This window comes from Macrobrachium nipponense, chromosome 13 (assembly GCF_015104395.2).
Source record: "Macrobrachium nipponense isolate FS-2020 chromosome 13, ASM1510439v2, whole genome shotgun sequence".
Classification (NCBI taxonomy): Eukaryota; Metazoa; Arthropoda; class Malacostraca; order Decapoda; family Palaemonidae; genus Macrobrachium; species Macrobrachium nipponense.
The window spans coordinates 13,118,343-13,130,842 of NC_087206.1; the positions used below are offsets into that span (position 1 = coordinate 13,118,343).

At 34.9% G+C, this 12,500-nt stretch overlaps 1 protein-coding gene across 2 annotated transcripts in view; it reads left to right on the top strand.

Moving 5' to 3' along the window:
• Window positions 1-12,500, top strand: part of LOC135225653 (caskin-1-like) — a 1,822,025-nt gene that overhangs the window by 668,242 nt on the left and 1,141,283 nt on the right. For both annotated transcript variants that reach the window (XM_064264987.1, XM_064264986.1), the window contains exon 4: window positions 9,716-9,818. In XM_064264987.1, coding sequence (XP_064121057.1) covers window positions 9,716-9,818 — 103 coding nt within the window. The remainder of the gene's footprint in view (window positions 1-9,715; window positions 9,819-12,500) is intronic.

A 12,500-nucleotide genomic window follows, 5' to 3' on the forward strand; every position in this document is an offset into this window, starting at 1 on the left:
ATCAAACGTGATAATTGCTTAAACGGCTTTAATTTTATTTTATTTTTATTGATTTATTTCTTTTTTGTCAAATGAAGTTGTTGGTCGTTTTCATGCCTCAGTGATGCATCCCAATTTGTTTAAATCATTCATTTCCAAGATGTTCTAGATATATTCTAACAAGTATATATACATATATATATATATATATATATATATATATATATATATATGTATATATATATATATATATATATATATATATATAATATATATATATATATATATATATATATTATATATTATATATATAGAGAGAGAGAGAGAGAGAGAGAGAGAGAGAGAGAGAGAGAGAGAGAGAGAGAGAGAAATTTATTTGCAGAAAACTGACGCAACATGGAGACATTTCCAGACGTTATTAAACATCTTTAAGGTTTCTCAACTAGAAACTAAAACCACCAATTGTTCCTTATCTATTGGGAGCCTCCCGGTTTTACAGCCAATAAGAAAGATTTTGAATGAAGTTATTTGTTTGATACGAGAGATGTAGATTTAGCAAAGGGTATTGTACTGAGATATACGTAGGAAGAGTCACACAAAGTGGCATATGGTAACTGGGAAGACAGACAGACAGACAGACAGACAGACTTTGACTTCGCCTTTACCGTTATTTCCCTTAAAGTTTTCTTTCATCTATGATGGAAAAAAAAACTTTAAAAATTCCCTTTAGTAGTTTCGGATTATCTCTCTCTCTCTCTCTCTCTCTCTCTCTCTCTCTCTCTCTCTCTCTCTCTTCTGAAAAACATCCCCTTCAAATTCCCTTTAGTAGTTTCGGATTCTCACTCTCTGTCTCTCTCTCTTTTCTGAAAAACATCCCCTTCAAAAATTCCATTTAGTAGTTCCGGATTATCTCTCTCTCTCTCTCTCTCTCTCTCTCTCTCTCTCTTTTCTGAAAAACATCCCCTTCAAATATTCCCTTTAGTAGTTCCGGATTATCTCTCTCTCTCTCTCTCTCTCTCTCTCTCTCTCTCTCTCTCTCTCGCTCTGTTTTCTGAAGTGTCATGTTTTCAGTATCTACATTATTGTTCCCTTGGCACTATTTAGTACTTTTCTTTCGTTGTTTTTGTTGATTTTATGTCTTTTCACGTCATTCTCTAATCCCGAAAAAAAAAATTTTTTTCTTCATACATTTGTCCATTTCATTCCTCGTACATTTGATTATAGCATTTACCTTTACTGCTCTTAAGGGCAGCGAAGAACATACCGCTAGATACGAAGCGTCAGCTTTAACAAAGATAGAAAGTTCCCCCAAAAAATACATCACAGCCTTAAAGAAAGAATTTTTCCCTACAGTAAGTTCCCCAAAAAAATACATCACAGCCTTAAAGAAAGTATTTTTACCCTAAAAGTTATCTATTTTATTACTTGGAACAGAATCTAGAGAATTCCGACGTTACCAAAAAAATTTTCACTCCTCGTTAAATACATTTAGTTATTTTACTTGCAGTTATTTAATGGTTGCGGCCAGACGAAATGGCAGCAATTATCATCTCGATTTGGTATTCCGAACAGAGTGGTGATATGTTGAACTAATTGTGTCATTACCTCTTTCTTAAAAGTCATTGGCAACCTACGATACTAAAGAGCAGACACGAACACACTGACACACACACACACACACACACACACACACACACACACACACACACACACACACACAAGGAGAGGGACAGAGAAAGTGAGCTGAGGGGATCGGTATAATATTATATAACATATTCTGAGCAACAAGTTGCACGGTTAGATGGGCGAATTCTATTGTCAACAATCTCTGTTTACAGTGAATGTAAACAACAGCTTCTGATTCCCAAATGAGTTTGCTTGTGTTTGATCAAATTGGCCTTCCCTTAATTCTCTTATTACTATCATTATAATTATAATTATAATTATAATCATTATAACCCAAAGAAGACATTACTTTGCAAATCAAGCTATCACTGAATGCCTTGATGATAGACATTCATAATAATATTAAATACTTGAGAGAGAGAGAGAGAGAGAGAGAGAGAGAGAGAAGAGAGAATGAATAATCATTCATAATAGTATTAATTACGAGAGAGAGAGAGAGAGAGAGAGAGAGAGAGAGAGAGAATTTAGAGAGAGAGAAGAAAGACTCAATTCATAGAGTATTAATTTCGAGAGAGAGGAGAGATAGAGAGAGAATGAAAAATCTTCCTTAATTAGTTATTAATTCTAAGAGAGAGAAGAGAGAAGATCGAGAGAAGAGAGAAGAGAGAATGACAATATTCATAATAAATATTAATTACGGAGAAGAGAGGAGAGAAGAGAGAGAGAGAGAGAGAGAGAGAGAGAGAGAGAGAGAGAGAGAGAGAGAGGGTCACATGCTGATGAACCCGTACAACATGGTATGTTGCACTTCCGTCACAACATTCTTTATATAAAAAGAAAAAGAAAATATAAACAATAAATACGGACTGTAGTCAACCGTTTAAATGTATATGATTCGCTTACCGGTTTAATTTCGTTAGTGTCTTTAACAGTGGCGCCATAGATGGGTTGCCAATTTTAATCTAGTTACGCTAATTGGGAATCGATCCGCTTGGGTGGCTGACAATGTGAAGCGTTGAATATGGGCAATTTGATAAAACTCTTCATGTTAATTTTATGTAATATGGAGACATGAGCTGGTTGGTAATTAACAAAAAAAAAAAATCTAAGGACGAATATCCTCTTTTTTATATATTTTTATCTATTTATGTAATAATTAGTTTATTGTTATATTTTGTTTATATGTGATCTCTTCTTTCTGTATTTCCCAGTACCTTCTGTTACTGCTTTCTAATGAACACCATATTCTTTGGATGATTGAATTTCAAGTCAATGGCCCCTGTGGGGTGTTCCATATGAATAGGGTTCATCTTCTGAATAATAATAATAATAATAATAATAATAATAATAATAATAATAATAATAATAATAATAATAATAATAAAATGTTGAAAAAGAGGTAAAGTACATTGGACCCCACAGATACAGTATGTCTTATTTAAAACGGTTCAATATCATTTTCAAAAAATATTAAATTTCTAATAACAGCTGAAACTTAAGATCATCAATAGACTGGTTTCGTCCTCTAGAGAAAATGATCAAGAGAAAAACGTGCAGTTGTCTTCCCTAACGAGAAATATGTAGGATGTGCATATTTGTCAATTCTTCTACTGCGCATTGGTGCCTGAATAAAGCGCTCTGCAAAGCCCGTGCTGACATAAGGCCAGCTCAGTCTTCTATAACAACTGCATGGGTGCCTTTCAAAGGCATGCTCTCGAGAGGAAACGTTGCCGAGATCAGGATAAGAAACGTTCTGCGTGATTCTCTTTGTAAACGTTTCCTCAGTTAAAAAAAGCTCCTTGGAGAAATTCAGTTCAGTTGTTTTGATATATATATATATATATATAATATATATATATATATATATATATATATATATATATATATATATATATTATATATATATATATACACAGTACATACATTTTGAATTTTATCACATCAGCGTGATCCATATGCACTCATTAAGATATAAGTGTCCTTAATATCTAATTCGTTCTACCTCGGAATTAAACATATTTACATGTATGTTAACCGACAAGGGGAATTTCTTATCAGCCAGAAAAAAAAAATCTCCTAGGTTAAAAAAAAAACCATTCCTTAATTACGGAAAATTTATTAATTCCCGAGGTAAGCGAATTAGGAAATGTTAAGGATTAATTTGCCAGGGCTTAATGAGTATATACTAGAATTAGATATTAAAGAGATATTAAATATATTAATATATATATATATAATATAATTTATGCATATACGCCAACACACACACACACAAAACAACAATCACTTTTAAGCTTCATTACATGTTTTATGCACATGCAGTTTGGGAAATAATATTAGCATTTATTTCCATCTTTGCATTATCCTTGGCGGAAAAGCCCATTTTCTTGCTTCCATGGAAATAGGATTTTGCTGGCAAAGTATTTGTCATATTAACAACTATCTAAAGTAAGGAATCATTATTGTATCACAACGTATACGAGATATTAACAGTTCTATTAAATATATCATAAGTTCATCTTTCTACGCCTGCTGTATATTTTTTATAAACTTGTTATTGATATTTTTATTTATTTTTTATTTATTATCATTATTTTTTTTGAGAACTTAACTGAAAGGGGGTTTTAAGAACCATCTTAATATTCTTACATCTGCTATGTATTTTCATAACTTGTATTATTTTTTATTTATTTTTTTTATTTTTTTTTTTTTTAGAACTTTACTGATATGGGGTTTTAAGAAACATTACAAACGTGCAAGGTGACATCTATTACGATTTCCTTCTACTTATCAAGAAAAATGGTCACGATAATTTCCAAAAATACATCACCATAGTTTCTTTCCTCGTATGACCAAATTTCAAGTAACTTTATCCTTAATAGTTTAAGTCGAACAGAGATAAATTTGCAAAAAAAAAAAAAAAACCCTAATTTTTATTCATTTACAATGTTGCATGCATTTAAAAAACATAGGTAGTCTTGTTGATTATCGGGTCAAGTTTTGTAATATTTTTTCCATTTGGATCATTTAAATTCGTTCACCAGAAAATGTATTTTTGATTTTGTACAGAAAATCCGGGGTGTATAAAAGAGAATATTAAAACAGGAGTTTTAAATATTCCTTCAAAAAAAAAATTAATAATTCAGACCGTGACATTAATCTGTTTGTGATATATACGACGGAAAACAATTATTTTGTTCGATGAAGTTAAATTCTGGATTTTGTACGTTACTGCAAAAATGAAATATTAATTAACAGGTCTGCTCTGTCTAAATTATACGTTGCTGAAAATATAATTTGTTATTCGTCATTGTCATATCGTGTAGTCATTTCGTAATGAGACATACTCCCATGTTCAATTAATATTAATATTTTACATTTTTTACGAATTCACTTGATATATATATATTTTTTTTTATTCCGTGCATTTTAAACAGGTACAGTTTATTACCTATCATCATAATTGATCGATCAGATACTTCAAAACTGGCGTCGCATGATCCTTGGTCATTTGGAGAAGCCATTCTGAGCAAAGCTGAGGCGCTTGCAGGTTTTCTGGAGCTTAATTTACCTGTCAATTTTGTCTACTAAAATACACTGCTGATGGGATTCCTTTCCTAACTGATGTAACACTAAAATGGTGTTCGGTTACCTGTCATCTTCAGTTACCTGTAATCTTCAGTTACCTGTAGCCCCAACCGGTAGACGAAGAATGAGGCAGTACAGGAGCGTAATCTTCGTTACCTGAGCCACGAGAGGTAAAGAAACCGAAGAAATCTGAGGCAAGTTACAGGAGCTGTAATCTTCAGTTACCTGTAGCCACTGAGAGGTAAAGAGACCGAAGAAATCTGAAGCAAGTTACAGGAGCTCAGATCATCCGTCTGTATTTGCTCAACCACGGATCGACTGACAAAGCCATTCGGGCACTGAGGCCGCCTCCTTTCGACAGACAGCGGCCCCCCCCCCCCCCCCCCCCCCCCCCCCCCCCCCCCCCCCCCCCCCCCGCACCCTATTATCCCCCATTACACAGGCCGACCCATTATCATTCGGACGGTTATTCCTGTCACTAATTGGCCCTCCTTTATTGGCTTTGCCGATAGGAAACCAGCGTGACTGCGGCCATTAATATGCGTAATAATAGGACCCGCGTTTCAATTTGATATGACCGTTCGTTTAGCAAAAGGCTCAGGAGGAGGAGGAGGAGGAGGAGGTAGAGGAGGAGGAGGAGGTGGTGGCGGTGGAGGAGGAGGAGGAGGAGGAGGATGTGGGTTTGGGTTCAGAAGACTGTCTGACATTTTTGTATGCAAATGAGTCCGGTTAAGGGTCGTGTTTACGCTTGTTAAACTTAATCAAATTTCTTCAACAATGGCTCGTAAAAAAAGGCGGCTCATTAAAAGGCGACAATATGCAGATAAATTGTTCGAGATTTGTATTTAACGACAGCAATACAACGTCAGAGAAATTCGTAACAAATTGCTGCATCAAACGAGAGGCTATTCTTGGAAATTCTGATCTTAAGTTACGTATCATAACCTCTCTGGTTTAAATAACAGAATGACAAACCTTTAAAAGCAGAGTTATTTTATGGGTTATACTTTCCATGGCTGATATTGAGCCTCTGTAAATCAATAAATACTGCAACCAGTTAGAAAAGAAATAATACCATAAATAGAAAAACTATAGAAAAAACAATGCTTTTGAGAAAAGATATCAAACTACAACTTTCATTTATCAGCAACAGTTTCAAGGATATTGTATATTTCCATCAGAATTCGGTAAGCAAACTCACGTACAAATTCCTCATCTCATCCTGTCACCTACCGCTACTCCTCTCTCTCTCTCTCTCTCTCTCTCTCTCTCTCTCTCTCTCTCTCTCTCTCTCGCTCTCTCTCTCAAATCTTATAGAAAAAACAATAATTTTTGACGAAAGATATCAAACTACATCTTTCATTTATCAGCAACAGTTTCAAGGATATTGGATATTTTCATCAGAATTCGGTAAGCAACTAACGTACGATATCTCATCTCATCCTGGTCACCACATGCTACACTCTCTCTCTATCTCTCTCTCTCTCCTCTCCTCTCTCGCTCTCTCCCCCAATATGTAATCATTGCAAGGTACCACCCCCGCTACTCTCTCTCCTCTCCTCTCTCCAGAATATGTATCTATTGCAAGGTTACACCCGCTACTCTCCTCTCTATCCTCTCTCTCATATGGTATCCATTGCCCAAGTACCACCCGTACTCTCTCTCTCTCTCTCTCGTCTCCAAGGACTCCTCGTCTCTCTCTCTCTCTCTCTCCCCAATATTATCATTGCAGGTACCACCCGGCTACTCGCTCTCTCTCTCTCTTCCAATATTTATCCCATTGCAAGGTACCACCCGCTACTCCTCTCTCTCCTCTCTCTCAATATGTATCATTCGCAAGGTACCCACCCGCTCCTCTCTCTCTCTCTCTCTCTCATTGTATCATTGCAAGGTAACACCCGCTACTCTCTCTCTCTCTCTCTCATCTCTCTTCCCTCCGTCTCTCTCTTCTCTCTCCCAAATATGTATCATTCGCAAGACATCACCCGCTACTCTCTCTCGCTCAGGTCTCGTCTCTCTCTTCTCTCCTCCTCTCTCCTCCTCTCTCTTCTCTCAAGATGGTATCGATTGCAAGGGGAGTTTTGCCCGTCAATAGCGGGACATCCTTGATCTCTCAACGCCCCACAGTTGGGCGAACATCGCCAACAACAGGCCGTCGAGTCTGAAACTCGGAGACTCTGAATGAGGCCGTGGTTGTCAGGAAACCTCTGATGGGACAGTTGAGGGGGAGGAGGAGGAGGAGGAGGAGGAGGAGGAGACTCTGTTGCCTGTATTGAGTTTCTGCAGAGACTCGCAGTGGCTTTGTTGGGACGCCAGTTTTAATAACCATGATCAGGCTTCAATTGTAGTGGATTGTATATATATCGGTCACCAATTGTAGCGGATTGTATATATAAAGACGGCAGATGCAAGGGAGGGTACAGAGCCAAATTTTGTACTCATATTTTTCCGGAGAAAAATATTAATGCTTGTTAATACTTTTTCCTTATTAAGCATTGCTGTTTAGGAAAAGGTAAATAAGAGATATTTTGATTTGCTGAACTGTCTTGAGGACATTATAGGGTAATACTCGAATCCATCTACAAAAATGAGTTGAATAAACAAAGATTTTATGTAGACATTACAACAGTATGACTTTTTTGTTTTTCATTTGAAGAGATAACGTAGGCGAATTTAAATGAGGACATTAGCACCTATCTTTCAAAATATTGAAACAAATGTAGACATCAGTAGTCATCCCGAAATACTCCATAAAGCAGCTTAAAAAATGTATACTTATTCTAGATTCATTGTTTTGTCTGACAAAATAAAAAAAGGGAAAAATTTCGAATAGATTTTTCATTAAATGATGGCAAAATAAATGACTTTAGAATTTTATTTTCCCAATAAATATGACCATTAAAGTCTTATATTTTGTATGGTAGTAAATTTCTAGTGTAAAAAATGTATACTTACGATTCTAGTTTCATTATTTTGTCTTTGACAAAATAAAAAAAAGGCGAAACATTTGGAATAGATTATTCATTAAATGGCAAAATGAATGAGTTTAGAATTCTATTGTCCTGATAAATATGACCGTTAAAATCTCATATTTTTTATTGTAGTAAACTTCTTTCAATTTCTTCCTTTTAATAAAATAAAACGTCTGATATTAGAGTCGTCTTTAAAATCGCCCATTGGCGAAGCTGTAACAGTCTGCAAATGAGAGCAGGTTTCTTGTCAGCATATTGCAAGGCCTAATTACGAAAAATGAAAACGATATCACAAGTCATACAATTTAAGTGGGAAGTGTTACAGTCACCTTAATTGGCATCATGCTCTGTTTGGCATCAGTTTTCATCTAGCATGACCCTTGACCTCACTGTCTAGAGGGGTTTGAGGGTAGGACGTAGGAGTAGAAGGGGTTGGGGTGGAGGAACGTCATCTTGTTTATAGTTCTCTTCCTCCTCCTCCCCCTCCTCCTCCTCCTTCTGTTCCTCATTCTCCCCCACTTTTTCTCATTCGTTTGTTTCTTGTTCTTCAAGTTTTTATTCCTGATGTTTATTTTCTCCTCTTCAACTTATTTCCCTTCTTCCTTGTCTGTCTTCTTATTTTTCCTAGTTCTCTTAATTTCAGTCCTTCCACTTATATTCTCACTCTCTCTCCATATCCTTTTCCTCATTGTGATATTCTTGACTTTCTTCTACCCCTCCTCACTTCACTTTTCTCTCTCGCCTCTCCATCTTTTCTACTTCCTCGTACCTTTCCCGTCCACACTCCCCTTCTCCCTATTCGTCTTCAACCCTTCGTCCTTCCCTCCTCCTCAACATTCTCCTCTCCCACTTACTCCTTTCGTTCAAAGATAAGACGTTACTTAACGTGACCATCAAGAAAAATTAATATTGCGAATGACTTTTCCCTTTACGAAAAGTATTTCCAAAGTGGTTCACGTTATTTTAATAATAATTTCGGGGTTCTCTTCCTTGGTAACATTTATTTTTATGAGACTTCAAGAAAGGTATGCTTCTTTAGATACCTGTCTCTTCGTTTGTGTGTGTGTGTGTGTGTATATATATATATATATATATATAGATATAGATTATATATATAATATATATATATATATATATATATGGTATCTATATATATATATAGTATATATATACATATATGTGTGTGTGTGTATGTGTATGTATACAAATAAATTCTTCTGTTTTAAAATTATACCGTCTCAAGGTGTAATAAAGGCCCATTTAAAACACTCTGGTTTAAAGCTAAGGACTATATTCCGGTGGACTGACTTTCCATCCCTTATAAGCATATACTATATATATATATATATATATATATATATATATATATATATATATATATATAATATATTATATATATCCATTTCTTTTATAATGTTTGCAACCTTTATAGCTAGTTTTTTTAAATCATAGACTAAATTTATTATAGAATAAGATAATAAAAAAAATCCATTTCCCTGGAAAACGAACCACTAACCAATGCTCTTTTTTTTCTTCGGCGTCTTTTCCAGGTGTCCTCAGGCACACCTGTCCGGGAAGGCATGACACCTGAGGAACTTATCAGAAGAAACGTCCGAACCAGATCCCCCGCAGAGATGAAGCGATTACTCAAAGGTGAGTAACAGGATGCTCAAGTTTTTTTTTCTATTTTTTTAGATTGTTCTTAATGACTGTCGAAGCCGTTTTTTTTAATTGTTCTTAATGACTGTCGAAGCGTTTTTTTTATTTAGATTGTTTTTAATGACTGTCGAAGCCGTTTTTTTTTTTAGATTGTTCTTAATGACTGTCGAAGCGGTTTTTTTTTCTTTTTAGATTGTTCATAATGACTGTGAAAGGAAGCCTTTTTTTTATTTTTTTTTATTTTTTTTTTTAATAGTACGTTCTTAATAATTGTCGCAGCCGGCATCGATGAAATGCTAATGTCATTCGCTCAGTGATGATGACGATCCTCCGTATTTGTAAGGGCAGTAGGCGGTGTCTTCTCGATGGGGTTATTACGTATAAGGAGGGAAATGTAAGAGGAAATGTGAGAATAAAAGGGAAACGTTCTTCCGCCTTTTCAATTCTATGTAGTAAGTTTAATGCAGGATGTATCCGATGGCAACTTATTCCTTTTACCTCATTAGAGAAAAGATATGTATCATGGTGTCGTTTATAGGTATCGAAATCTACTTAACAGCAGTGTCTTTGAAAACATTGTTCAAAATGACTCGACTACTGTGGAGGTCAATTTAGAGAACGATTACATTTATTCTAAATATCGTTTCATTGATTTTAAGCCTAATTACCCTCGACACACGCGTATGACATCCCCGTGTAGGCTCTAGATATGAAGGTAACGCTGGAGGGACCTCTTATCTTGATAAAAAATAGCTTTGATTTGATTCCAGAGTTGACACTTTCTTTGTATTCGCTTATAATTCAAGGATTTCAGTGGGATCTTATATGTGTTTGGTTTAATATATATATATATATATATATATATATATATATGATATATATATATTTGTATATATAGTATATATATATATATATATATATATATATATATACAGAGAGAGAGAGACGAGAGAAGAGAAGAGAGAGAGAGAGAGAGAGAGAGCGAGAGATTGTTTTTGTAGTGGAAAATAGACGGTGAAACTCCATTATATTCAAGGCAGCAACAAAATAAATATATAAATAAATAAAAGAAAATAAATAAATAGATAAGTAAAAATTTAAAAAAGGTGCATGAAACCTAAGATGCAACAAAGTAAATAAATAAATAAATAAATAAAAGAAAATAAATACATAAATAAGTAAAAATGTAAAAAGGGTCATGACACCTAAGATAAAACGGATCCTTTGGTGACACTCAACTGAAACGAGCACGTACTGATGTCAAGGGTTTACTGAACTAAATTCATTGTGCGAGGTTGCTTGTTGTTCGTGGCTTCTGACAGGTCACGAGACATGTGCTGGGCTTCTGCGTGCTCAAGTTTGTCCGTGTTGACTGAATAGTTTGTGTGCATCAGCTGACATGATCATTGTTTAGCTGGCTTTGGGCTAAACCCTTTGTGGGCAGGGACGTAGTGAATAACGTAGCGTATGTCCTAATGGCTGTAATTTCTCTTTTAAAAGTAGAAGTTATTTTATGTAAATTATATGCATGTTTACGAGGCCTCGGAAGACTTGGTTCGATACAATAAATTGAAGAAACTAGTTACACCTAATTAATGGGTTCCATTTAGTTTTCTCGCCCTTTCACAGTTCTTTTGCGATATTTGTAGAACATTAAAAATATCGCCCAGGTGAGAATAATTTCTCAATCTATTTCTAGAAGCTTTTTATAATAAGGCTTCGTGAGCTTCCAGTTAAACTACTGGTGACGTCACCGTAGGTTTCCAATGGAATTTTATGAGGGTCGTTTCCTCACAATTGATACCCATTGTTTTATTATGAAGGATATTCTGATATTATATCCAGTAAGGGGAAGATGTTAATGACTTATTAATTAGTTCGTAAGGACTGTAATGTTCGTTGTGTAACTAACAATCATATGTCAGTCGTAATTTCATTTTTTTATGCCATTGTAATGAAGAATAGTAAAATTGTAAAGGGTAGGAAATATTATAATCTTGTTGCAATACATGATCATAATATTTCTGATGTCAAAAACTGAGATGAATTTCTACTCTGGAGGGGACTTCTTTGAAGTACCAAATTGCTTGCATAACGGTAGAAAGTAAGTCATCAGCCATGGCTGTTAAAAACGACAATTCTTGCAGCAGGGTACGATGATTTTGAACATGACTTGGAAGAATGGGATGTAGTACAAAAAAATTCAGCTATACACCACAAGGGGAGTAAGTTCAATAGAGTTCCCGAGCGAGAGTTGTAAAATATTCTTAGCTGTACATTTACCTGATCGTTGCATGTAAATGCATTTCTATGCCTATTCTATATAGTTGTCAGAAATAGGCCTGCAGAAGAACATATACGAATATGTGTCCTCTCTATCAATCTTATCTAGATGCTGTTTATATTATGGACAGCCCTTTATAAAACGCTTTACTAATTCATTAACGTTCCTTGGCCTGACGGTGAATAGGTAAAGTGTATTCAGAATGAAATAGTAATCGAATAGGTGGACAACGGACAATACATTATTTTTATTTAGTTACGTTGCACGCTGCTTGAAGTGATAATAAATATTAAGAATTTTTAAGTGATAATAAATATTAAGCATTTTGAAGTGATAATAAATATTAAGCATTTTGAAGTGATAATAAATATTAAGCATTTTGAAGTGATAAT